The sequence below is a fragment of the Lupinus angustifolius genome, unplaced genomic scaffold (assembly GCF_001865875.1).
Source record: "Lupinus angustifolius cultivar Tanjil unplaced genomic scaffold, LupAngTanjil_v1.0 Scaffold_161_11, whole genome shotgun sequence".
Lineage (NCBI taxonomy): Eukaryota > Viridiplantae > Streptophyta > Magnoliopsida > Fabales > Fabaceae > Lupinus > Lupinus angustifolius.
In genome coordinates this window covers 1,136-27,392 of record NW_017726216.1, presented here as the reverse complement: position 1 = coordinate 27,392, position 26,257 = coordinate 1,136, and the positions used below count along the sequence as shown (strand labels likewise).

General features: G+C 32.7%; 3 protein-coding genes and 1 long non-coding RNA gene across 9 annotated transcripts; 1 reads left to right on the top strand and 3 right to left on the bottom strand.

The window, feature by feature from the left end:
* Nucleotides 1-7,877: 7,877 nt before the first annotated feature.
* Nucleotides 7,878-12,343, top strand: LOC109340340 (transcription factor bHLH49-like). 4 transcript variants are annotated; one of them, XM_019578011.1, is made up of 10 exons: nucleotides 7,878-7,974; nucleotides 8,421-8,530; nucleotides 9,097-10,056; nucleotides 10,137-10,364; nucleotides 10,449-10,514; nucleotides 10,610-10,678; nucleotides 11,030-11,101; nucleotides 11,200-11,400; nucleotides 11,566-11,668; nucleotides 11,748-12,343. In XM_019578011.1, exons 2-10 carry the CDS (start codon nucleotides 8,489-8,491, stop codon nucleotides 11,783-11,785), a joined length of 1,779 nt encoding a protein of 592 aa, XP_019433556.1. In that variant the 5' UTR covers nucleotides 7,878-7,974; nucleotides 8,421-8,488; the 3' UTR covers nucleotides 11,786-12,343. The 4 variants fall into 4 exon arrangements, with proteins under 4 accessions (XP_019433556.1, XP_019433555.1, XP_019433558.1 ...); XM_019578010.1 differs by having other exon boundaries at nucleotides 7,879-7,974; nucleotides 8,411-8,530; XM_019578013.1 differs by lacking the exon at nucleotides 7,878-7,974 and having other exon boundaries at nucleotides 8,329-8,530; nucleotides 11,831-12,343.
* LOC109340343 lies at nucleotides 8,409-9,133 on the bottom strand. The gene is made up of 2 exons (XR_002106779.1): nucleotides 9,024-9,133; nucleotides 8,409-8,534 (listed from the first exon to the last, which is right to left on the bottom strand). It is a non-coding gene; the product is annotated as an uncharacterized LOC109340343 (long non-coding RNA).
* A 564-nt stretch (nucleotides 12,344-12,907) lies between the features above and the next one.
* LOC109340342 (protein SRG1-like) lies at nucleotides 12,908-15,657 on the bottom strand. 2 transcript variants are annotated; one of them, XM_019578015.1, is made up of 5 exons: nucleotides 15,560-15,657; nucleotides 14,495-14,739; nucleotides 14,174-14,421; nucleotides 13,539-13,863; nucleotides 12,908-13,383 (listed from the first exon to the last, which is right to left on the bottom strand). In XM_019578015.1, the coding sequence occupies exons 2-5, from the start codon at nucleotides 14,735-14,737 to the stop codon at nucleotides 13,099-13,101; spliced, it is 1,101 nt and encodes a 366-aa protein (XP_019433560.1). In that variant the 5' UTR covers nucleotides 14,738-14,739; nucleotides 15,560-15,657; the 3' UTR covers nucleotides 12,908-13,098. The 2 variants fall into 2 exon arrangements, with proteins under 2 accessions (XP_019433560.1, XP_019433559.1); XM_019578014.1 differs by lacking the exon at nucleotides 15,560-15,657 and having other exon boundaries at nucleotides 14,495-14,872.
* Nucleotides 15,658-15,827: 170 nt separating this feature from the next.
* Nucleotides 15,828-23,908, bottom strand: LOC109340339 (heat shock protein 90-5, chloroplastic-like). 2 transcript variants are annotated; one of them, XM_019578009.1, is made up of 20 exons: nucleotides 23,535-23,908; nucleotides 23,191-23,264; nucleotides 22,635-22,760; nucleotides 22,426-22,519; nucleotides 22,258-22,341; nucleotides 22,007-22,150; nucleotides 21,651-21,767; nucleotides 20,820-20,867; nucleotides 20,653-20,733; nucleotides 20,436-20,540; nucleotides 20,213-20,353; nucleotides 19,741-19,833; nucleotides 19,516-19,593; nucleotides 19,172-19,426; nucleotides 18,774-18,876; nucleotides 18,489-18,663; nucleotides 18,286-18,391; nucleotides 17,718-17,807; nucleotides 17,375-17,627; nucleotides 15,828-15,842 (listed from the first exon to the last, which is right to left on the bottom strand). In XM_019578009.1, exons 1-19 carry the CDS (start codon nucleotides 23,799-23,801, stop codon nucleotides 17,421-17,423), a joined length of 2,388 nt encoding a protein of 795 aa, XP_019433554.1. In that variant the 5' UTR covers nucleotides 23,802-23,908; the 3' UTR covers nucleotides 15,828-15,842; nucleotides 17,375-17,420. The 2 variants fall into 2 exon arrangements, with proteins under 2 accessions (XP_019433554.1, XP_019433553.1); XM_019578008.1 differs by lacking the exon at nucleotides 15,828-15,842 and having other exon boundaries at nucleotides 17,144-17,627.
* Nucleotides 23,909-26,257: the final 2,349 nt, after the last annotated feature.

Sequence of the window (26,257 nt, the reverse complement as noted above, 5' to 3'; positions counted from 1 at the left end):
AAATCCAAAAGCCCAAGGTAATTGGGCTAAAAAAGATTTTTCTACGTTTTTGACAGTAAAAAAATGTAGTGGCGACTCGAGTGGTCGCGTAGCCGAAAATAGGGGCGCGACAATAAGAATGATTTTTAAGTGCACCAAAAACCCAAAAAAGAAGTTGATAACTTTTCACTAGATGGGCTAGTGAGATAAATAAATGATTCTCATTGGATTATGATAGTTGAATATGGCACATCTTGTTAGACGTGACCTAAAATCATATTAAATCCTTAAGATTACTAAAAAATAAAAAGTTTGATTCTTGTGAGTGATATTTGTTGGGAAGAGTAGTTACTCATTATACATGATGAGTTTTGATTATAATATCGTTAATTACATTTACACATGCTCTTACTGTTTGCACAGTTACATTGTATTTATTGTAATTGCAGACTATTTTGCTTAAAAATGTGGTTATAATTATCGATCCTGATCCATAATTAAAGAGTAAATCTTCTATGGTTAGCCAGATTTGTCTTCAAGTATTTGATCAAACCAAGAACTATATGACCATTCAATCTATTCCAGCCATGACATCACAAGATTAATTCAATTTGGGCAAGTCTTTTGTAACAATTAGGCTGGAGTGTTCAAATGCAAAAGTACAAGAAGTAGTTCATTCATCGAACTTCAAGCATGCCCTCCTACTTGTCACCATGATATAAACAACTTCATCATACAAATTCTATTGTTATGCTGAAAGCTAAAGCCATAGAAATGTACCATGCAGCTAAAGACAAGTTATGCTTAAGATTTTCATGTAATTTCATTATGGTGCACAAGGTGTTTTCTCATCAATATAGTGCACAAAATCAAGAGATTATTGCTCCAAGCATAATAATTGTTTGGTTTCTCAAATAGTAATGTAACTTGCAGTTAAAGCTTAAGATTGTAAAAGTGTTCTCTCATCATAAAAAGATTAGACTACAAGTTGAGGCCAAAATAAAGTACTAGGGGTTAGATGGGTGGTTATGCACAAACTAAAAGGTCATAATATTGATTTCATTGTTCTTACAAATAGTACATCCTTACCAATTTATCATCAATGACATTGACACTAAGGCTCTACTCTAACTAGCTTCAAAGTGTGAACCATAGTGAGGAAAATAACAGTAATTTATGTCTAATATCACACATAACTTTCACCAATTAAGCTCTTCTATGCAGGTGGGTTGGTCATGGTAGGTAGCAAACTTTGGGAGAAAGAAAAGGACTATATTTTGCTAGTATTCTATCCACCCACCTTATATAATTTGAGAAATAAATTAATCATAGTGTGCAATTAAGCTAAAAGGCTTATGTAAGTAAGAATTGACCTTTACCAAACAAATGTTTATATTTAAAGGGACTATGTATACTATTTTGTGCTAAGGGTACTCTTACCTATGCCTTATTGTATGCTCTTTAATATCTTTTGAGACACTCATTTGCTTGCAAGGGACAAAGAGTTTGGAAAAGAAAGTACTTTCTTACCACAAAATTGTTTAAACCAAGGGAGGGGGTAAAGGGCCCCCTCATATCTTTAGGTTACTTTCACATGAGAGGGAATGGGTGTGAAAATTGTGAAGAGAAAAAAGAATAGGAAGGAACCTTGCATTTTCTGTGGAGCATTTGCAAAATTGAAAAGCTGGGATTTTTCTGTAGGATTAACATTTAAGCAAAAGTTAAGCAAAAGGGGTTTTGTTTGCTATCATATTCGATAGGACTTCTAAGACCTTAATGGATTTTCAGATAGACTAAAAAGTTCAGAGTTCGATTCGTGAGCAACAATTTTTTAGAAAAAATAACTACATACCTCAAAATAATTAGTTTCTTACCGAAATATTTGTAGTTACATGATAAAAATATTGAATAGTACTATTAGTTTTGTTAACTAAATGAGAAAATGATAATATATAGATAAACAATTAATTCTTGTCACATCTACAAGGACAAAAAGAAAAGGTCACATCTATTAATAAAATTCAAGTTAGTTTACTAAGAAAGAAAATGATACTAATATGGTACTACAAGCTTAATATAATTGTACCACAGTTAGATACAATCCTCTATTAAAGATGGTTGATTAGGTGGGACCAAAAGCTTTCTATTTACAAAGAATTCCCAACATCTCAATCTACATAAAAGTGCTACATCTGAATTAACAGGGAAATAGAAACCTTTACTCAACCCACTGAAGGATTTATAATGAATCATGTATCCTTTGATAGGAAAAAGATCTTCCAGAAATTTAAAAGCAAAACTCAACTTCTCTTGTATTCCAAAGAATGACCAAATACTATTTTATTCACATCAATGATTTGGTTTTGAAATAAGTGGTGAAGATAAAATTACTGCATAAGCATGTTTACATAATTGAAGCTTAGTATGAGGTGCATGTATATAAAAAATGCACATAATGAAAAAGTTCCAAACACGCGTTTATTAAATGATTAAAGCACGAGAGTGAATAATATTTTAGTATAATATATATACACTATGTATACAAATTTATTAGTCAATATATTATTCATTATTCCTTTGTATTATTGTTTTTTATTTGAAGAGTCAATAATAATTTAACATAAATAATAGATAATAAAGTAATAATGTATAATGTTGTTACACAATTAATGTGGCATATATTTTTTCTCTTATTCTTTAGGACATGATCTTATCATGGCATGAGCCATGCTCATTTTATATATATATATAGTGATATATTATGATTAAAGAAAAATATATGTATCAACAATATATAATTGTATCATTTAATATTTATATTTATTTGTTATAGATTCTTCAAAAATAATAATTCAAATAAATAATAAATAATATAGTAATTGTATACAAATTTTTACGCTCTTATTGTTAAGAGATCTAGAATCCCGGAAGTCCTATCCCACGTTGATTTGGTTGCTTGCTATTTAACTTTCCCAAAAGAAGAGCCACGCCAACCATGAACCAACTCTCATTAATACAATATTAATTTAAATATATGAATTATATAATAATATTCTTATATTTATAATGTTCTTTACTTCGTTATATTTTAACGCTGTACCAATCAACAGCATCTCCACATAAAAGGGCAAACCATTGTTCACATGTAGTTATATCCCATTTACTAAGTGTTATTGCCTTTCCAAAATACATAATATGAAGAAAAAATGGTACTAAGGAATCTATAATATTTTATTGCTTCTTAAACATAAAACACCAACTATACATTATCATTGTGAATATTTTATTTATACACCTAACGTTTTGTTTGTACAATTCCTCTTCAATTGTATATTACGCTCTTACACTCTTACATATACAATGGGATGTGGTAAGAGATTGTATTATTCTAAACCTTAGGTATCCGTGAAATGTGAATACAGTTTTCAATGCCAACTAATAATGACATGAGATTTTTTAAAAGAAAAGACTGTCCAAGTTGGTAAAAAAAAGTTAGTATCGTATTATTGAATTTGACAATGATAACATATTATATTCATATGTATATATAGTATTATTACGTTATCTAATTTCTTCATAGTAAAAGTGCCACGTCTCATGAAATGTTAAATTCAATAGTGAAATAGAGCATTATTGTGTAAAAAATGGAGTTACTTAAAAGAGCTTAATAATTATGCATGTTAAGAGCTTGTTAAAAGAGCTTATTATTGATTATTAAATATAAATAATATATATGAATAATTGATGATATACTGATATATATTCACTTATTATTTTCTTTTATGCTTCATTTGGTTGGAGAGAAAAAAGTGAGAATAGAGAAATAAAGTGAAAATAGAAAAATGTATTGTTTTTATGTTTTTCCGTTATATAGAGAAAAAAGTGAGAAAATTGCTAATAATCATACTAACAAGACATCGGTCTAGTAGTGTAAGGCTTTTTTAGATCATAAAATGATCAAAATATTAAAAATTCGAATTCTGTAAACAACAATTGTTGCAAGGGCACAAGTACAACTCCATAATTAATAGACATATTCATATTTTCAGTATTTCCTTCAACTATTCACTCTATTTCTTATTATCCATAATAACCACAGTCCACATGCCCAACCTCTATTTCTTTTCCACATTCATTCCATTGTTACTTCTTTGAGTAGTGAGCTATTTATTTTAAGAATTGAAGTGATATTAATGGCGATGGAGTGGATTATTATTCTAAAAAATAATATGTTGCACTATTCGGCAAAGGAAACCCTTTATTCGTATCATAATTTTATTACCCTCTCCACAAAGATTTTTTACGGTAATAAAAATTAATAGGTAAGAAAGACTCCTTGCACTTTGGAATTTAAAGTGCATGAATATAAATTAAGTTACAATATAGATTTATTAATTGTATATAATGATCTAAATCATTTATTATTTAATGATCTAAATTAATGTATTTTTAAGCAAAATATATTTTAGGTGACCTATACTTAGGGTTAGAAACAAATTGAATTTAGTCGAACTAGAGCTCAGCTCAGTTCAGGTTGATAATAATTTGTTCAACTCAAAATTCGACTCAAGTTATGTTTCTATATCAAATTTGGCTTGATAGAAATTCATGAACTATATTTTGATTCGACTCGTTAGCTCGAATTAGTTTGGTTTATCAAAAGTTCATAAATTATTTAGTTTTACTCATTAGTTTGATCAGTTCACCTCGATTAATTCAATTTATGAGTTGAAACGATGATTATTTATTTAATATATATAATTAAATATACATATATATATATATATACACACATTATATTTATATATACACACATTATATATATATATATAATCGAGTTAACTCATAAATTTACGAGTCGGACTGTACTTAACTTAAGTTATGTTTGTTTATTTAAACGAACTTAATGTTTAGCTAAGTTAAACTTGTTTGGTTGAACCAAATTTATCAATTTAAATAAGGAGTTGAATTTCAAACTAATATCAAGTTTGTTGAGTTTATTTTGAGCTGTACCTATATCTGAATGCAAGTTAGAATCAAGAGGTTGATGACAGAAGATAACTCTTCCTCAATTCTATATACTTCTTATTTTATATATATATATTAATTATATGGATAAAAATTTATAATTCATTAGTAATTTATAAGTGGAGTTAGTGAAAAGGTTATCCCTCTAAACATGTCCAATAATTAGTTATGTTAAGTCATTTTAATTTAGTTCTATTGAGATTTAAAACTTGATGTTGACTCATATGGATCATTAAAAAGTATATCCGATCATATCAAAAAATTGATTTGGTATTGAACTCAATAAGCCTAATCTTTTTTATACAACCAGATTCTGCAAAACCGGTTAAACAAATTGCAAGCTCCAATAATTAGTATTGATGTAAATCCTAGATTAATTTTGTGGTATATTTTAACCTTGAAATAAGATGTTTTTATTCGGTTTGAGCTCCCTTCCTATGTGGAGAAAGACTTAATTGGACAAAGTCTACTTGTCACACTTAATTTATTGTATAGGGGTTAGATGTGGTAAGAGTGTGTAATCAGTTTAGGTAAAAATAAGCATTAGAAAAGTGAGAAAGAAGTTGAAAGAACTCAATCATAGAAACTCATAACAGTTCTGGGAGATTTGTGACCGCGTTTTCGTTCATATCGTGCTGAAATTTTGACAGCAAGTTCACAGCTTCTGGTACTTCATTCTGAACAATTAGATCGATGAGAAGTCATCCGAGGTGGTAGAAAAAGTGTTTGTTTTTTTTTTATTTTTTTCTGCAACTTTGTATTCTAATTTTCAAGATTGTTGCTTTATTGTATGTTGTATTGTTGAGCATGTTTTGTGATGTATTTTAGAGACACTATTGTATTCATATTTTGATCATAGTGAAGTTTGATTGACTGACTTGTACCCGTGGTTTTTACTTCTCACCTCGAAAAGGTTTTCCACATTAAAATTCTGATTTACATGGTGTGTTCTTAATTACTGCATTGTTTGTTATTATCCTCATAGATTATTGCAAGTTGGAGAAATTATTATCCGCTGCATATACTCTATTACAGATTTCCTTATTATTATGTTGAATTTCCCCTCGATTCTTTACTTCTAAACTTCCAGCTTTTTTTTAAAAACAATATTTGAAATATTTTGGGCTGAATCTTTCACGGATAATCATTTTCTACGAGGCATAAGAAGATATCAAAGCAATTATTTATGGTAGACATTAATTCTTCAAACCAACATGTCCCTTTGTTTCCATAGGCACCAACAAACAAATAGGAGAGTATGATGCATAAGATGACCAAGTTATTTATCACAAATGTTGCCATAGACAATGTATCTTTATCTTCTTTTCATGTTATTTCATTTCTTTATCCCTCACGCTAAGAACCTAGCCCATGTATCTAACACCAATAATACTCCACGGTGCAAGACCCCATAATATGACTTGTTTTTTTATGTTAATAATACAATTTAGTATAAGAAAATAGGATGCAATAAAGAAATGAATAGATTACACCATGCTAGATTTGGGGCCATTGACCATAAACAACAACCACCCTTATTAAAGATCTTAGCACTTCTTTCGATGTATAAAAAAGGACAATGCAATAAGATAAAAGAAAAACACCCCCTGTAAGAGTTGGCAATGTCAGTGCTGGCTCAAAATTTATCATTGTCACTTTGAATTTGAGTTAAAAAACTGGAAAAAGGAGATTTTGAAATTGATAAAATCATTAAATAAAAGAAGAAAAATAATAAGGGGAATATATTCCTTTATTTCTTTCTTAAGTGTTGTTTAAGATTTTTCCAACCAGTTAAGAATACATTATATTAAGTCACTTCAATAGTGTAAGGTCATGTTAGATCTTCGGAAATATCAAAAAGTCAAAGATTCGATTCCTAATAACGACATTTGTTCAGATGAACATCCTTGCATATCGAAACAGATTAATTAGTTCATTACTCAAAAATGTCAAAAGATATCATTTAGTAGTACAAAAAATAAAATATTAACTATTTCCTATTATATTTTTATCATTTTCCAATAATAATATATACTCATACAAATGTTCTAAAGTGACTATATTTAAGTACAAATTAACAGACATTCGTCACTTATAAATCAATTAATAATAAACAAAGTATATATAACTATCAACTAAACATTGTTCTAGTAGGATAAGACACTACTAAATCTCAGATTGAACAAAATATCAAAGATTCGATTTTTGTGAGTAGTACTTATTGGAGGGATAATTATGCATCCTAAAAATATCATTTAGTTGTACAAGAAAACAAAATATTAGCTATTTCTTGTTATATTTTTATCATTTTCTAATAATAATATATACTCCTACGAATTTTTATAAAGTGACTATATTTAACTACAAATTATCCGACATATGTCAATTGTAAATCAACTAGTAATAAACAAAGTATCTATAACTATGAACAAAACATTGTTTGAGTGAGCAAAATATTAAAGGTTTGATTCATGTGTATTTGTTTAAATAGACAATCACACATCCCAAACAAATTAGTTCCCTACTATAGGTGAATAATACAATTGATAGTACAAAAAATTACTATCTAGAAATCCAAATATAATATAACTATCACAATATAGTAATTTTCACTTTTGTAATTTTCCTTAATATTTTTTATTTTTTACACAAAAACCATACAATCCAATAACATTTGAAAACAAAATTGTGAGTGTTGAAAATTGTAAATACATTTTACAATGGCAAATTTGTAACAACAACTCTCCACTCATCCCTATTAACCATGTTTAACTCCAAAAACTATATTATAACATGTATATTGTGCACTAAATCCGGGAATATAAAACTACTAGTACTGAAACAATGATTATTAATTTCTCAAAGTTGAGGAGGAAGAGCTTAAGGGGTGAGCAATGAGATATTAGTAGTACTACTACTTTACAGTGGCAGTGACGGTGGTTAATCATCAAAAGCTCTCTTTTTTATGTAAGCGTGTGGTATATAAATTAAGGCTCTTTCCTATTATTCTCTTTCTTTGAAGAGAATAATGTATCTCCTCATATCAGTAGATAACTTATCTCCTCTAGCTAATAAAAATGTGACATGTGTGTACAGAAGGAGATAACTTATCTCCAGGAGATACTTCATTCCCTTCTTTCAAATTACACATTGCTATTGATATCAGTAGATAACTTATCTCATCTAGCTAGTAAAAATGTGACATGTGTGTTATTTTGTTTATTTTTAAAAATATTTTTGTAGAAAATGATAAAACATGATATATGTCATGATTTCAATAGCAGAAGGAGATAACTTATCTCCACGAGATACTTCATTCCCTTCTTTCAAATTACACATTGCTTTCTTTACTGTTTTCTCATTTTTTTTCTTTATTTTTTCCTTCTTCTCTCTCCTGACACAGTAAATGGCAGGTTTGTTATCAAGATTGGAGTTTGAAGTAAGACCAAATTGATTAAAGTGTTTTGAGTGAATCACTTGAATGGAAGGTTTTGTGCTAAAAGTAGCACAGAATCAGAAATGGGTATCTTTCTCTTACCACTCTTATAAAGTTCGTTTCTTTTTCATTTTATGGGGTTGGGTTCTGAAACTCTGACTAGGGTTTCAATGAGTGTATTTATTATGCTAAAATCAATGTTATTTGCATAATTTGACTGATTCCATGGACTTCTTTTTACCTCTTTCTCTGAACACTCTTTTTTATCTCTCTCTTTCTTTCTCTCACTTGGAGGGTCCTTCTTTATGATTTTGGGTACTTCAACTTCAGTGTTAGCTTTGGAAATAGTAGCTGCAAATTCGTGTGAGCTTTCGGTACATGTTTTGGGTACTTGATTTTTGTTTTGACCCTTTTGCAAATTTCCCCCACCATAACTGAACCTGCTCTATCTCTCTATGTCTAAACTTGTTTCATGTTTTTTGTTCCTTCACTTTTTAAGCATTGTAGTTCAATCATGTTAGTACTTGGGAGGTTTAATTTGTTTGTTAATTTCTTCGAAATTGAACTCTATTGAAGGCACTCTATGTCAAAATTTCATCTTGAATTTGTAATAAAAAGAATCTGTTAGTGGCTTATTTGATATTACTTGTTAGGGAGAGTTGGATATGAGTGAAAAGGAAAATTTTGAGCTTGATAGAAACCAGGATCCTATGAGTTATTCAACCGGTATGAATTTGGATTGGAGATTTGGGGGTTACAATCCTCCAAATTCTTCTGTGGGTTTGGTTTCCATGGGGAATTCTATTAATGTTAACAGAGGGGATCTTATTGGTTCTTCTTCATGTTCCTCTGCCTCAATGGTGGATTCATTTGGTCCAAACTTTTGGGATCACCCACCCAATTCCCAAAATATGGGGTTTTGTGACATTAATGTCCATAACAATGGGAGCTCTTCAAACAGAATTGGAATTAGAAGAGATGGTCATGATCATAGAGCCGCATTTGAAATGGGTTGGGACACGCCTCACCCTATGTTGAAGGGGGATGGTTTTATACCAAATGGGCCAGGGATGTTTCCCCGGAGTTTATCTCAGTTTCCAACTGACTCTGGATTTATTGAGCGGGCTGCGAGGTATTCATGCTTTGGAGGAGGGAATTTTGGTGAAATGGTTAACTCATATGTGGTTCCTCAATCCATGGGTCTTTATGCTGCGACTGGCGGTGGTACAATGCATGGAACAAGAAATGCTCTTGTTGGCAATGGATTAAAATCAGCCCCTGGAGGACAATCTCAAGAGAACAATCTGAATGTGGTTGAAGCTGCAAAAGATTTGTCTCCATCTGTTGAGCAGCATCTGGCTACTAAAGGAAGCCCACTAAAGAATGATAAAAGATGCGAAATTCCTGGTATATGTCAAGATGAAGGGAAACAAGCTCTTGTTACGCCTGCTGATGAGTCTGATAGAGCTGAATCTAGTGATGATGATGGTGGTGGTGGTGGTAATGCTGATGACGATGGCGATGGCCAAGATGATTCCCCAATGTTGGAGGGTACTAGTGGGGAACCTTCTATTAAAGGACAAAACTCAAAGAAAAGGAAAAGAAGTGGGAAGGTATGGTTATGATTTACGAGCTTATTCTGCAGTATATGTAATGTTTCCCCCTTATCCATGTGATTTTTTTCTTGTGGTAGGATGCTGATGATGATGAAGGCAATGGAGCTCCAAAACTACTTGGTGAAGGTGCAAAGGACAACCCTGAGAGTCCACAGAAGGGAGACCAACAACCAACTTCAACAACGAAGGCTTCCGGGAAGAATGCCAAACAAGGGTCTCAAGCTTCTGATCCACCTAAGGAGGAATACATACATGTTAGGGCTCGCCGAGGTCAAGCAACAAATAGCCACAGTCTTGCAGAGAGAGTAAGATGTTTGTGGCAAGAAATTATATGTGATGAAAAATTATTTTTTTGAACGAATTTAAAATTAGTTAGATTTTAACTGTAGGTAAGGAGGGAAAAGATAAGTGAGAGGATGAAGTTCCTTCAAGACCTTGTACCTGGATGCAGCAAGGTGGCTACTGAAACATTAAAATAGAGGAATTCACTTTCATTCTGATGAGGTTGAATATCATTTTCTTTTAACATGACTCTTGTTTCTGCTTGTAGGTCACTGGCAAGGCAGTTATGTTAGATGAAATTATTAACTATGTACAGTCACTTCAACGACAAGTTGAGGTATGGAATAAAACTTAAATTCTCTCCCTATGTGACAACCAATGGCTCTTATGACATATAATTGCATTCTCCTGTATCTTTTGATTCTGGTTCAGCATAGTATCAAAATCTATAATAGAATTTCCCATTAGTATATTTGACAATGAATATCATTCTTCTACTTATTTAAATGATTATCCGCATGACTTGTATGGTCACTGTCATCTTTGTTGTATTGTGGATGAAGATGAATAATAACAAGCTAAATTGTTTTGTTATCATTTATATTAAACCAATGCTTGATATTTATTGATACTTCGCATTTATCTAAGTTAAATTGACACCCCTCCCTCTCTGTTTTTCTTCTGGCAGTTTTTGTCTATGAAACTTGCAACAGTAAATCCACGGCTGGATTTTAATGTTGAAGCACTTCTTGCTAAAGATGTAAGTTCTTAGTCTATTTTCATATCGAAGTATAAAAAAAGCTTATACTTTGCAAAATTGCCTGACATCGACATATTGCATTTTCAACATTTTACCAGATTCTTCATCAGCGGCCTGGTCTTTCATCTGTCCTGGGTTTTCCTCTAGAAATGTCTATGGCATACCCACAATTACATCCATCTCAACCAGGAATTATTCATCCTACTCTTCCCAGCATGGGAAATACATCCGATATCCTTCGTAGAACCATTCACCCACAGTTGGCACCCTTAAGTGGAGGGTTCAAAGAACCAAATCAGGTAATGCTCCATTGCAAGCACTGCAATTTCCTTTGACATCATTTATTTGTTTATATAACCAAACTTAAATTTGAGTTATATTGGCCTTTATTTGCAGTTATATAACTAGTTGTCTGATCATATTTTATAACTTTTATGCACATATTGTAATACAATATGCAATAGATTCCTGATGGGTGGGAGGATGAGCTTCACAATGTTGTACAGATGAACTTTGCACCAATGAGCTTTGCACCATCTGCACCCTTGAACAGCGAAGATGTGGATGGTATTCATTCCAGAACAAATTAACCCTTTTTGTGAGTTGCATTTTCGCAATTTAATTAGCTTGTTACATGGTCTTGTAGGTAATGTGGCAGCAAATCAGATGAAAGTTGAACTTTGATGTTCATCCTTCATAAAGCTCATCTTTTCTAGTATTTGGTTTTAGGCTGAAGGAAATAACCATGCTCAGTTTCACATCTTGCAAAATCTGAAAGCTATAGCCAGCCACAATTATATTTACCCTGTTCTATATTATAGATGAGATGCTACCGAGTAATGCCCTGATTTCAAGGCGTTAAGGGGGCAGTGACTTATCGATGCAGTGGATTGACTCTAGGTTAGAGGAAGTAGTGCATTATTCATGTATGTTCCTTTCTTTTTCAAGCATGAAAATGTGTATCATATATGTTTAGAAGTGGAAGTCTATTTTACCAAAATAGGTTTGCTCAACAAATATATTAAAGAATGTATAGACATGATATCACTGAGTGAGTCTTATCAACCAGAAAGAGAAATGCAAAAGCTTTTTTGCTGGGTTGGTGATGGTTTACAATGTGCAGTGAAAACCTGATCATGGTTTTGATTTGATGCTTACTAATACTAGCTGCTTGGACATAATGTAATGTAACTTTGACCAACAATTAGCTAAAATACATTCTTTTACATAACATTTTCTTTATATTCAAGTAGTTCATTGCATTGTGGTTGCTAATGAGATTGATATGCGCCACAAACAGGAGTCTATCAGGGTCTGTAGAGCTTAAATTCTTAGATAATGCATTTGCATGGGGTTAACAAGTTCAACTTACATGAGTCTCATCACTGAAAGTGGTCGCAATAATGTGATTGTGATCATTGTAACTGCATCATCTTAAGATTAGTGTTTCGGCTGCAATTGGTTCAAAAGCAATTCTCGATTCAAAAGAAATGTCACGCGACAATGGTCATAATCTGCATTGCTATGATCACAATGTTTACAAATGTGACCGCAATTTAAAACTGTCACATTATCTTTAGAGCAATGAGGAGACACCCTTAGTGGGTACTGATCATACTAGTCCATCATAAAGGCTTAACCTCCAATTTAGTAATTGGTTTAAAATCAATCTCTACAGCTCCATTAACATTATTGCATAAACCAAGTTATATAGAAAAGAATGGGAAATTACTAATAGCACATGAGAAAGATTTTCATAGGCACATTCCAAATGAGCACAACCAATCAAATACTATACTCTTATACCACTTATCAGCCACTAGTTGAAGAATATAAATTTATAAAGTGTCTTGATATAAAATTGTTAACCAACATTAGCTTCTAGGTACACATGTAAAGCTTGAATCCTTCGACATTAAGTCAACACACACTGGCATTATTGTTGAACATTAGCTACCATTTGTTTTTCTGCATACATGTTTTTATTGATTTCCACCTCATTCAAAGTCCTTTGCACTTGTGTTACTACCAACCTCATTCTGTATTCTAATGACATCAATGTATGATTTTCCTTCTAACTTGCGTGAAAAGTAACCTCTGTAGTAATCTGTTACACCAATTTTTTTGAACAATGCAGGTCTTTCAGGTGTAACAAGACTTGGTACTGGACCTATAACTCTGTTCAATCCAGGCCTGTGAAAAGTGGCAAGGGAAATCCTCTCCTTCTCCGAGTTAACCGTCGCTCGATGCTCAACACTCTGGTAAATCCCATTAGTCAGTATCTGCAAAACCATGAGAAAGAGTTTTAAACAAAATTGTAAAAAAAAATCAAATCTTTAGATTCTGTACTATATAATTTTCTTATTCCTACATTGTTGTAAAATTACGTACATGTCTAATGATAAAAAAGAGTTATGAATGATTTTCATACAGTTACCTCCAAAGTGTCTCCAACATTGATCACAAAAGCATTAGAGATGGGTCTAATAGGAATCCACATTCCATCTTTTCTTATTTGGAGGCCATCTATTTCATTGGCTTGGAGAACAATGCTGAGGGCACCAGCATCAGAATGAGGAACAAGTCCTACTACAAGTTCTGGTTGAGGACATGGAGGGTAGTAATTCATCCTCATTATTTGACCAATATCTTCAAATAAACCTTGCAATTCATTATGTTCAACCTTCAGAGCTTTGTTCATAAAGCCAATTATTGTGAGGCAAATGTTCTTCAGTTCTAAGGAATATCTCTCTAAATTATCTCTGCAATGAGGAAAGTTTGGTGGAGTCAAAAACATAATCAATCAATGATATTCTAGCTAAGGTGGTAGCAAGATAAACACACAAATATGACCAACGTACAACAATAACCAAGCCTTTATCCCACTAGGTAGGGGTCGGCTACATGGATCGAACGACATCATAATATTCTATCTAAGTCATATTCGTTGACAAAGACATTCATCAATGACTTTGTTCAACGTGCAAGTGTTGCCACCACAAATGGTAAAGCAAGACCAACACTACGGCAAAGTGCCATGCATCCATCAACAACTTTGGAGAGGGACATAACCTGAATGGTTGAGGAATACTAGGAAATAAGTGAGGATTCCTTGTGCATAATGGATGAGTGTTCATGGAGAACATATCTGCCCACTCCAGCTTTTGCTCCTCAGATACAACAAACAACTGACCGAACCCCTCCAAATCCCCGGGTTTTTGCCATAGTTTCTTCTTCTCTTCCATTGGAAGATTGAAGAATTCTTTAACACCTATCTTCACATTTTCTACCAAGGAGGAATTAACTCCATGATTAATAACCTGTCATAGGAAATAATACTATTAAACTTCGGGTAATCCGAACCTCGAAAAAAGCAGGAGAAATAATCCAAACCTGGAAAAAACCCCATTCTTTGCATGCATGGTGTAGCTTCTCTAGTTCAGATGCATCTTCAGACAACAATTTGCTCAGGTCAATGACTGGTATTTCAGATAAAGATGTTGTGTAAGACACAACAGCAGGGTCTTGATTTGGATGAACATATTGTGTTGGAACTTCAGTAATGGGTTGTTTTATTAGCTCCTTGACAGAAGGAACTAGTAGAGAGGATCCAAGCTTAGGTACTTCTGCTTCCATAGCTACAAATAAGCCTAATCAGCTTAATGTCCCTTTCTTCAATTCTCTTGTTGGTTTGATTTATGTTCCAAAAAATTTCAATCTTAAACAAACTTTTCACAATAAACTACTTAGAGTATCACACCAGTAAAACTGTAAAAGGAGCTAACCAACTATTAGTCGAATGACGTTTACTAAAAATCATTTGTATTATCTTAAAAATTATCGGTCTAACGTATCCCCCAGAGTCAACTTGATTAATTACGTTGTGAGACATGAAATATACTTGTTCGTGTTCAACCCCTGAAATGTGCTCAAACCCTTTCCAATTCTCACATCCCTTTTCACCTACCTTTGTAAGGGTCCATATATAGAGATTCCTAGTATATATGCATCATTTCAAATCGTTTCATAGCATATGGTTACCGAAATAAAGTAATTACATAACAGTCAGGTTCATCTCATAACACCAACAGAAAACTTGATTTAATGTCACTCACTGCAATATCTTAAGAAAATGGACAGACAATATGTAACACATATAGCTCAAGCATGACATGAATCACTGATATTATATCATGATCCTTAAGGAAAACTTGTTAGAAAGCTAGACATTGTTTTATTTGTTTTCTATTCTTATTCTAAGTTCATATGTTTTCATCATAGTTTAAGAAACAGTGTGATATATTATTAGAGAAGTTCACATATTCTAGTTTTAAATATAACATTAGTCCATAAAAAAATCTAACCTTATTTCCATTCTGGGACAACATAAGATTTTGAAAACATGAGGAAAAAAACATGCATGTGAGTCAGTGAAGGTGTAAAAGACATAGTGCTTACCAGCTTGGCTGTACTAGAGATTAAAGGTATGGTTATTGATGAAATCAAACTCAGTCTTGCTGCTACAGCTTTTAAAAACTTGTATGTTTGAGAGTGAAGGAAGATATAGTAAAATAAAGTGGTAGATCACACAATCATGTTGGTAAAATTATTACTATAAATAAAGTGGTCACTTGCTTTAGTCCTTGAATCATTACTTTGTGAGTTTGTTTTTAGAGGAAAAAGAATATGAAAGAAAATAAGTGTATTTTATGATGTTCAACTCTTTTTTTCCTATAATACTCTAAAAAAAAATAACTCCAAATACATCATTAGGATGTGGATTCCTTAACTAAAAATTTCTCTTTTTTTCTTTCATGTGTTTATATATAAAAAGATACAGAACCATTGGGAATATTATACATAACATTTGGTTTTAAAGGAAGATGCTCTTCAAATTTCAAATTATTCTATTTTGCATTAGATCCTTTCTCTTACCGGAAGGTCTAGTACTTAGAAAAATTGTGATATGTGGTGTTTAAAAATATTTAACGATGTAAATTTTAATTATTATTTTTTTAAATTATCGTACCGGACTATCTAGTGCCGGAGAGATTTCAACCCATTTAGCATAAGGTTTTTTTACTACATTACATCGATTAAAGGTAATTATTTAATTGGTTTTTTTAAAAAGATATTATAATTTTATTCTCCTTTTCAAATCTAGAAACTCATATCTTGCATTCTTCCCAAAGCTTTCCCCAAACACTTCTATTTATTATGGAACTTAGCCAATGAAGGTGGACAAGGTTCATTAATAGTACCTTAACAGTGTACCTTCCATGCCTCACCCACCACATTAGTAAATATTGTTTATTATAATACTTTTATATATATTGTTTTTACATCGTACATATTTTGTTATATTTTCAACTAGAACATATTATTTTTCGATAATTTTTACTATGAGTCTATGAGTAAAGGGAAAGTTGTGGACTCACACAATTTGCATATAAAGATTAGAAATAAATTGAGCAAAGTTAGCTAAATTTCTATGTAAATTATTTGACTCTAACACCTTCCTCCTTTATATGGCCTCTCTTCAAGATCCATGGTGCTTAAAGTCAAAGATGTTGTGAAAGGCAATATATGTTTGATTAAAAAAATCCCTTTTAAGATTAAAGGCAAAATCCATTATGAAATCTCTATATCTCGAGAGATTCTCCTCTAGTTTTTGTCTTGTACAAATAACTACATTGAGTGACATTGTTTATATAATAAGTTATAAAAAGTTTGTAGGATCAAAACAACATCATGTCTTCGCCCTTCAACTTTCTTCCCATAATTATGCAATCTTGAAGAGATGACTTTCCTACTTGCCTTTAATATGTTGAGATTCCCTTACTTTGGGTGCCTTTAAAATAATGCTCTTTAGCATTACATAAGAATATAATGTTAGGTTTTTACATGTATCTAGTGCTAACATATATGGTTATATAGTGGAATTAAATCTCTATTTGTACTTCATTATAACATACCATTTTGGAGCATAATCACTTTTAAAAGATAAGGATATTACCTGAAAAATATTTTAATACATCCCCACTCATAAATCATAACTATTATTTCAATAGTTGAGGTTAAGAAAATTGAGGAACAATAACCCTACTTGTTCAAAAACATTTTTTCCTTAAAACCTTCTATCAAATATCCTAGTGCTCACAATCAATCCACATCATTGAAATCATGTTTTGCAATTCAAGCACAATGATCTCAAAATAACTATCTAATGTTTCCCTTTCCTCTCTTCACTTTGTATGCACTAATTCCTATAACATGCCAAAAATTTATTCATGCAGTGAGTTCACACTTCACAGTGACACTAATCAGTGGTCCAAGGATCACTCTCTGCAATGACTTCAGAGGGTTCAAAAACTTCTGGCTCTTTAGCCACTTCAACTGTGCTTGAATCAGCTTCAACAGTTGATGCATCTGCATCTGCCTCTTCCTCTGATCTACCCCATCTTCCTCCCAAAGCCAAGGCCATCATCTCATAAATCTTGCCTCCCAACTCAGCAGGACTATCAGGCTGCATTATTGAAAAACTATGTTAAGCAAAAATGCAAGTAGTTTATCTGAAATATACATAATAATAGTTAAATATTGATATTGTTCTTACAGAAAATCCACTGGAAATCAAGGCTGTATCATATAAGAGTTCAACAGCTCTCTTAGCCTCACTGCTTTCAGGTTCATGCTTGCAGGCAGCCTAGAAAGACAATAAAAATAGTTAAAACAAAACAAAAGTTTAACAAGCAAATTCAGTTAAGAGTACCATCCCAGTATATTATCTTGAAATTCAAGCAAGGGGCAATCATTATAAACTCTTAAATGGTGATTTTTATTGTCTCTTGAGTAAACTAAAGTAACCATCCATGTAGTATCTTCATTTGGGCAACATGCTCACAACCACCACATGAACTAAAATATCAAGCTATCATATTGTTCATTGTTTTAAATTATGAATTTTGTTATCCTAAGTATTACACTGAGTTTAAGGAGGAGCCAAAAGAGGTAATGTTATATGGGAAAATGTTGTGTTTAGTGCTTATAAGAAATAGTAGACTTGGTATTCCAATGAACATTTACTCATTTTCCCATATGTCACTGGCTAAGGTAGGAAAAGACTTTCTCAAAACTAATGATGACTAGTTATATACACAAAGCAGCAAGTTGAAGAGTCTTACATTTAAATCTTTGATAATGGCATGATCGGGATTAATCTCCAATATTCTCCTTCCTCTCATGAACTCCAAGCTTGCAGTGTCTCCAAGGGCTTGTGCCTTCATTAATCTGAGGAAAAGGCCATTAAAGATGTTATAAGCCTTATGTCAACAAAAAAAACAATACACGAGAACGAGGAACAAGGATCGGAAGGACAACGGCTAACCTCTCCATATTTGCAGACCACCCAAACTTCCCAGATACAAGCACACATGGAGATGAGCTCAAACGCTTGGACAGCTGAACTTTGGCTACTTTATCACCAAGCTGTTGTTTAATCCAATCACAAAGTAGGATGAATTCTTGCTTGGTGTCTCTCTCTTTGACCTCATCTTCATCACCTGATTCGCCAAAATTAGATGAGAACCGCATCTAAATTTTAAATTCTAATTTCTAAGAAAGAAGATGTAGCATTTATGCATATAACAGAAAGGTAGAAAACAGAACAAACCCAAATCCAATTCCTCCTTGCTGATATCAACAAATTTCTTTTCTTTGTATGTCTGTAGGTTCTGAATTGCAACCTCATCAATAGGATCGACCAAATAAAGAACCTACAATAGTGGAGACACATAGGAGTGAAAATTTAAAAAGAGAGATGTGCAAAATATGAAATTAACATATGAACTACAAAAGGATATATCATAATCAGCAACTTTTTTTCACTGGAATCACAGACAGTGATACAGTAATGCTGTCACCACAGCATAGTGGGGGCTTTTCAGAGAGGCAGGGAGGCAAAGGAGCAGTATACTGAATTGTTATCAACATATTTTTGCTGCCACCTCACTAAACTGACAACATGATTAAATGACCAGAAAAATGCTCAAATCCATCAACTGCACGTACCTCAATACCCTTTTGAACCAACTTCTCCAAAAATGGAGCAGTTTTTGCACTTTGCAAGCTGTCAGTTGCTATGTAATATATAGCCTTTTGGTTTTCACCCATGTTTTCCACATATTCATCTAAGCTCTTTAGCTCTTCCTCACTTTTGGAAGTGTGAAACCTCAATAGAGGTGTTATGCGCTTATGATTTCCACTGTCTTCAACACATCCTAACTTGATGAACCTACCAAAGTTCTCCCAGAATTTCTTGTAGTCCTGGAATCACACAACACAACCATCATCTCCATCCATTAAGATTCAATCCATAATGAAAAAGTAGGGATATTGAATTTGTAGTGACCAACCTCTTTATTTTCCCTTTCAGAAATGTCTTGAATCATATCAAATGCCTTCCTGACAAGTCTCTTTCTCATTATTCTTACCTGAAATTATAGCACGTTTAGAGCCAAGTGTTTGGTGTAGTAGGAAAAAAAGCATAAATAGTTCCTAACAAAGAACCTATCCTTTATTCATTTCATAACATAGTAAAATATTCCCATGTTAGCATAAAAAATATGAAGTTTTCTTACAATTCTGCTTTCTTGAAGAATCTCCCGAGAAACATTAAGAGGAAGGTCATTTGAATCCACCACACCCTTCACAAAGCTCAAGTAGCGGGGAAACTGCAAAGTTCACACATGAATATTGAAATTAATGATTTACAGAAAAGGATGGAAGAAAGGGAAGAGCAAGAAGCATTATAGACCCCAAATATGGCATTTACTGAAGTATGTAAAGGTTTTATTCTGTATATGCAGATGGCATGTAAATATAATGACAAAAACTGCCCATACATGATAAGAATAATTCAATAAAAACTAGCCATTTGTAGGGGAGCAAAAAGGCTGCATGATCTGATTCTCTCTATCTATCGCAAATCATCGTGAGGGACATATTTCATAGTGTACATTATTACTTCCTTTTTCATGACAAAAAAGAGCAGCAGTGACAAATTTCAAACAATTAAACGCAAATCCACTTTAAAGCAAACATTGAACTTACCAGTTCACCATCAAAGTCATCTGAAATAAACACGCGCTTTACAAACAAACGTATGTTCTTTGTTTTAGGATTTACTACTTCTTCATTGTTAAGAGGACCCATTCCAGGAACATACAGAATACTTCTGAACTCAACCTCTCCCTGCACGGATTTAAAAACCCAATTTAATTAATATTTGAATAAAGAAATGTTCTTCTGTCGAAAGCAAAAATCACCAAAGTACCTCAGCAGTGAAGTGAGTATGTGCAAGAGGTTCTAAGAATTCATTAAAAGCCTTCTTGTAAAATTCATTATACTCATCATTTTCAACTTCCTTTGCATTACGCATCTACAAAAGGGGGCAAATGTATGTCAACCAAAGAAACAATAAAACTAAAGCATAAAAAATGCAGGCCATTAGAATCCCAAGGCCACAGAAAGCAGATGCAACTCAAACTCACCCATATTGGCTTTGTTTCATTGGCTAATTCCCAGTCCCAGTACTTCTCAGTTTTAGTCTTTTTTGTCTTCTTTTTTTCACCCTGATAACAAGTGCAGAAACAGGCTTGGTAACACAGTTGGAGAAAGCAAGTATAACACAAACATTCAGAAATACCACACTGATTACCTCTGGTTGAGGTTCTTCCCCTTCTTTAGGTTCTTCTTCCTCTTCCACCTATCGATATTCAAATTAATTGTGATGAAAAAAAATCTTGTTTGTGTTCACGATATATTTTTTTAAGCTCGAGAAGTAATTATGAAAAAATGGGGAATGGGGATTCAAAGTGCATTAAGCTAAGATAAAATGAAATCACCCTGAGAGTAAGACAATGATGTTTGAAAACAAACTATTTCAAATCCAGCCTGGCCCACAACTTTCAAGTGAACATTGCACTAGATTGCCCATTTACCAAAACAACACGGCTGTCTAACTCTCAAAATTAAACAGCCAACTTAATGGAACACGGGAAAGGAATGGAATGAAATGTGATAAAAATATGTTCCATTGTTTATGAGTTTTAGTGAGAGAGTGGAATTGGAACCACTCCACTCCTACCCACTGAAAGCCCCGAATTTGGGTGGGGGCAATGGAATGAACAACATCCTGTTCTGCTATGTTCCATCCCCTCCAAAGTCCCAAACATAGGATATATGTCATGCTAACTAAAACTGGACTGCAACAGAATTGCCACAAAGACAAGCACTAAAATAGGGGACAATCTAATTTCAAATTTTCACCATCATCATTGCTAGAAATAAGTGCCTAAAGTGAAACCAAAATAAGTATCTTAGAGATACTAGAATCCATCGAATTGAATCTTATCGCTGCATAATTAACTCTTTGCAGTAATTCTAACAAAAAAACCCAGTCTTTCATTGACAATGACAAACGCAAAAGGTGAAAACCACAAATCACTATCAGTACTGAATCTTATGAGAAGATAGAAACCATGCATACCTCCACAGTTCTTGATTTTTCTTGCCATGTATAAATAGGGAAGGAAACAAACTGTGAGTAATTCTTCACCAAATTCTGAATTTTGAGTGCCTCTGCGTATTCATACTTATCATCCTCCTGGACAGAGGGCGAGAAGAAATTAAGTTCTTGAACTACATGTCTTCTTTAAAAAGTTATTATAATGGCTGAATATTATACTGGGGTTCCGCCTTTGATTAACAAATAAAGAAGAAAAAAACTGAATAAGATTTTCAGCTGCAATTTAAAACATGGTAAGACCATCCAGTAAATGGCACACGCACACACACACATACTTTACAACAGTACATCACTGGAATGAAAGAAATACCACTTACTCTTAAATAAAGTGTAATCTGTGTACCACGAGGCAGAAGCTTTTCTGGATCAGTTTCTTCCCTTATCACATAAGAGCTGCTGTCAGCAAGTGCTTCCCACAAATATTGCTTATCTGATCTTGGGCTCTTTGTACTAACAACAACCTGATTGTAACATTAACATGCAGATATAGCCAATTAACAACAAAACCAAAATAATTAAATTCAGAAAAAGCAACCAAGAAAATATGCTTAATAAATTTACACCATACCCTCTGAGCAACAAGAAAAGCAGAGTAGAATCCAACACCAAATTGACCTATCAAACCACTATCTGCTCCCAGATCCTTATTTTCCTGAAAGAATCAAAGAAAATTTAAAACATGATTTGAAGCTTTAAATCATCAACCTGGGCAGTATTCTGACCAATAATATATTACCTTAAGTGCCTTCAAAAATTTTGAAGTACCACTCTGGGCAATAGTTCCAAGACAGTCAATAAGCTCCTCTTTGGTCATTCCAATACCAGTATCTCTAAAAGAAGTCAACAGATGATAGTTAATTAATCGTCTTTGGTTATGCGTACCTAGAAACAACTAAAAAGACAAGCCACAACAAATTCAGAATAAATACTCAATAATATCCATACGTTATAGTAATAGTCCCATTGTCTGGATCAGTCTTGACACGTATTTCTAGTTCTCCAGCATCTCCAAGCAAAGAAGGGTCAGTCACGCTTAAGAATCTCAACTTGTCCAAAGCATCACTAGCATTACTGGAGGAAAAATAGAAACAACGGAATAAGGTAGTTGCACAGACGTGAAACTAAAGTGCAGCATAAAGAAGTCCAAGAAAGAAGGAACAACCAAGTAGAACAAGCAAGTACAATTGTGTAACTAGTGCCTACTAAACCAACATTTTCTACCTCGTCCTCCTGTAGGCAACCACACGAAGTTCTACATACCACTAAGTTATAGAAGTAAAATCAGTCTATCAAAAGCATCTAACTTGTAACATTCTTCAAATCATAGAAACTCGGTTTGAGCATGACATGGACTTGTAAATTGTAATGAGTTTAATGTTGATGCACTATCAGTATGAAGTATTTGAGCAATTAAAAAAGCATTGATGTAACAACGAATCATTGATTGACCGTGGATAAAACTTTTACATGGTTCGTTACAATTAAATACAGTTGCAATTACCTCACAAGTTCTCGGAGGAACACTTCCTTGTGGCTATACAGACTGTGAACAATCAAATCCATCAAACGACTCACCTGCAAAAAAATGGAACTCACTCCCTCAGTATAATTCAACAATAGATAACCCCAACAAGCATAAAAAATGTGATTCAAATAATATACGTACATAGACTTGTATTCTATCCAAAAAAAGTTGTAATAATAAATATTACAAAACTCCATGATTTTTCGGATACCCTTTATCAGATAAATCTTCATTTCCAAACACAATGCCAAAAAAATCGATTTTTACAAATTAAAACCATAAAAAAGTTAACTTTTTTAACAAATTGAGACAAAACCCACCTCGGCTTGGTACTCAAACTTTTCACCGGGAGCATCATCAGTAGCATCTTCTTTCTCTGCAACCGCAGCTTCACATTTCACAGAAACCCTCTTGTTTATTCTCTGCTGCTGATTCCACTTCAAGGGATAGATACACTTAATAGGACCATTTTGAGGCGGCAAAAAAGCGCTTCTGAAAATGGAACCCCTTTTCGCATTTGTGGATGTGAGAGAAGGGACTAAAGCAAGAGAAACAGCAGTAATGCTTCTGCTTAGAACAGGAGCCATTTTTGAAAACCTAGAGAGCAAAGAAGAGAAGATAAGATAGAAAAGAAGAGAAGATAAGTGTGTTGAATTTGTGTTATCTCTTCTGGTTTTGTGTAGAGTGGGAATAAATAAGTGGGAAAAAACCCTAATTATGAGAAGGGTTTAAGGAGATGGTTCTAGATTAAAACTGCGACGCATTTTGGAAACATTCATGTTGAAAATTGTAAGGCCTAGATTCTGCCAATTCAGCAACCAACCACCATATCCTTACTTCTACTTTGTATTTTAATTTCATTTTGATATATGTTTTTTTTATATCCCCTTTAATTATGTTTATATTATTTCCATAAAAATTATATGTATATTTTTATTATTTTATTCATAAAATTTAAGATAGTTATTATTGTCATAATTTAAGGTGTGATTGATTGATAATATTTTTTTATAAAAATGTTATAATTTCCTAGACATAGAAAATTGACATGTATCAAAACTCATTAAGAAGATTTTCAGGATTATTTGTTTTAATTAAATTTATTTATAAACTGATATGTGTTGGATTAGTTAGTATATTTAAACTTACAGTTTTATCTTGACGAAAGTAAAATATGTTGTGTCAAAAATCTGTTTTTCGTTCTAAAAATATATTGTGGCTTGGGTTTTCTAAATCCAAAAAATATGGTATTTGATGGAACTTTTTTATTTTTCATATCTTAAAAAATAGAGGTAGGTGACAATAGTGGTAGAAAATAAAGGTTAGTTATTAAATATTGGCTAAAAGAAGAAAAAGATAATGTGGTCTTCTTGAAGCCAAGTAAAAGAAGTGGTTATGATGAAACCAACATATATGTTTTCCTTTTAGCCACATGATTTTCAAGAACTTTGGTTATAAATAGAAATATTCAGAGTCATTGTAAAATACACTAACGTTTTAAGCTCATTGGATGTTTATTTTCTTCTTATTCTCTTGTTCTAATATTGAGAGAAATATTTGAATGTTTGAGAGATACTTGAGTGAGAATAATATTATATGTGTTTGGGTTTTAAGAAGTGAGTGAAACACTCAGTAAAACTTATAATTCTCATCATAATGAAACTATTCTTATTGTTCTTCAGTCGTGAACATTGACAAATTATCGAACCATGTTAATTTATCAGTGCCATTTTTTCTTTATTATTATCCTTTTTCCGTGAGACTTCCATTGCAACAAACTAGCTTAGTATCAGAGATCTCAGATGCTAAGGTACAAGATCTACAAGAAAATTCTTAGTATGCTCTGTGTCGTAATATTGCATGATCTTACACATCAGAAAATAATTTTTCTTATTATTGAAAAAACGTAGTAGTGTGAAAGTGCATGTCTAGGAAAGTTCTAGCTAAGGAAATACACATAGGGATGACACAAATAACTGACTCGTGGATACCGCCTAAAATACTCATAACGAGTACCCATAAAATAGCTTATGGGTGGGAATGAGTATCATGATACCTGCGAGTACTTAAGCGTGTTTGTTAAAGACTCGCCTCTCTTTCGTGAGAGCTTTCTTGGTGTACGTTCACAGACTACAAATTGTTCCAGTATATGGTCATCATGGCGAGTGCTAAGTTTGATTTAGAGAAGTTCAATGGAGAAATGATTCCAATCTCTAGTGATTGAAGATGAAAGCTTTAGTGGTTCACCAAGGTTTGGGCAAAGTCTTGGAAGGTAGAGACAAGTTGCTACAGAGTCTAATTGAGGCCGAGAAGGATAAAACCTTAAAAAAACACCTAATGTAATTTTATTGTGTTTAGGATATGAAGTTCTATAAGAAGTGTTAGATGAAACTATAACAATTTCATTATAGTTGAAGTTGAAAAGCTTATACATAACGAAGTTACTCACCAATAGAACACATTGTCATATAGTGACCCTTTCCAATTGACACTATAGTCGAGCGATACATAGCGTTGCTTTTGATCAACGTATTAGCATTAAAATTGTCACGTCGTTGATCCATATTACTGTCTAATACAACTTTCATGTTTTATCTGCATTTGAGACCGACAATGTATAACATAATGCATCACATAAACAAATATATCTTCATTCATGAGTTACAACATTCCTTATGGGCTAAGTGAAAGAAGCATATACTTGGGTTTGGCATCACATCTTAACTCAAAACCTTAAGGCATTAGGTCTAAGTGTCCATCCATTTATATATTCTTTAACTCATCTATTTTTACATAATATAAGACTTCTTAATTCACATTTAGGAAGTTACGATTCATAAACAAAATATAAAAATATTGACTATAGAATTTGCTTTATAGAAAATATAAAGCTTTGTTTGGAAAACACCATAAGAATTGTTTACTACACAAAGAACTCCTTGCAAAAATGATAAAACAACAGCAAAAGCAAAAGCAACTATTCTTGTGAACAAATTCAATATTATACCATACCATTAGGAGCTGACTGGTGGTGTTTATGTTA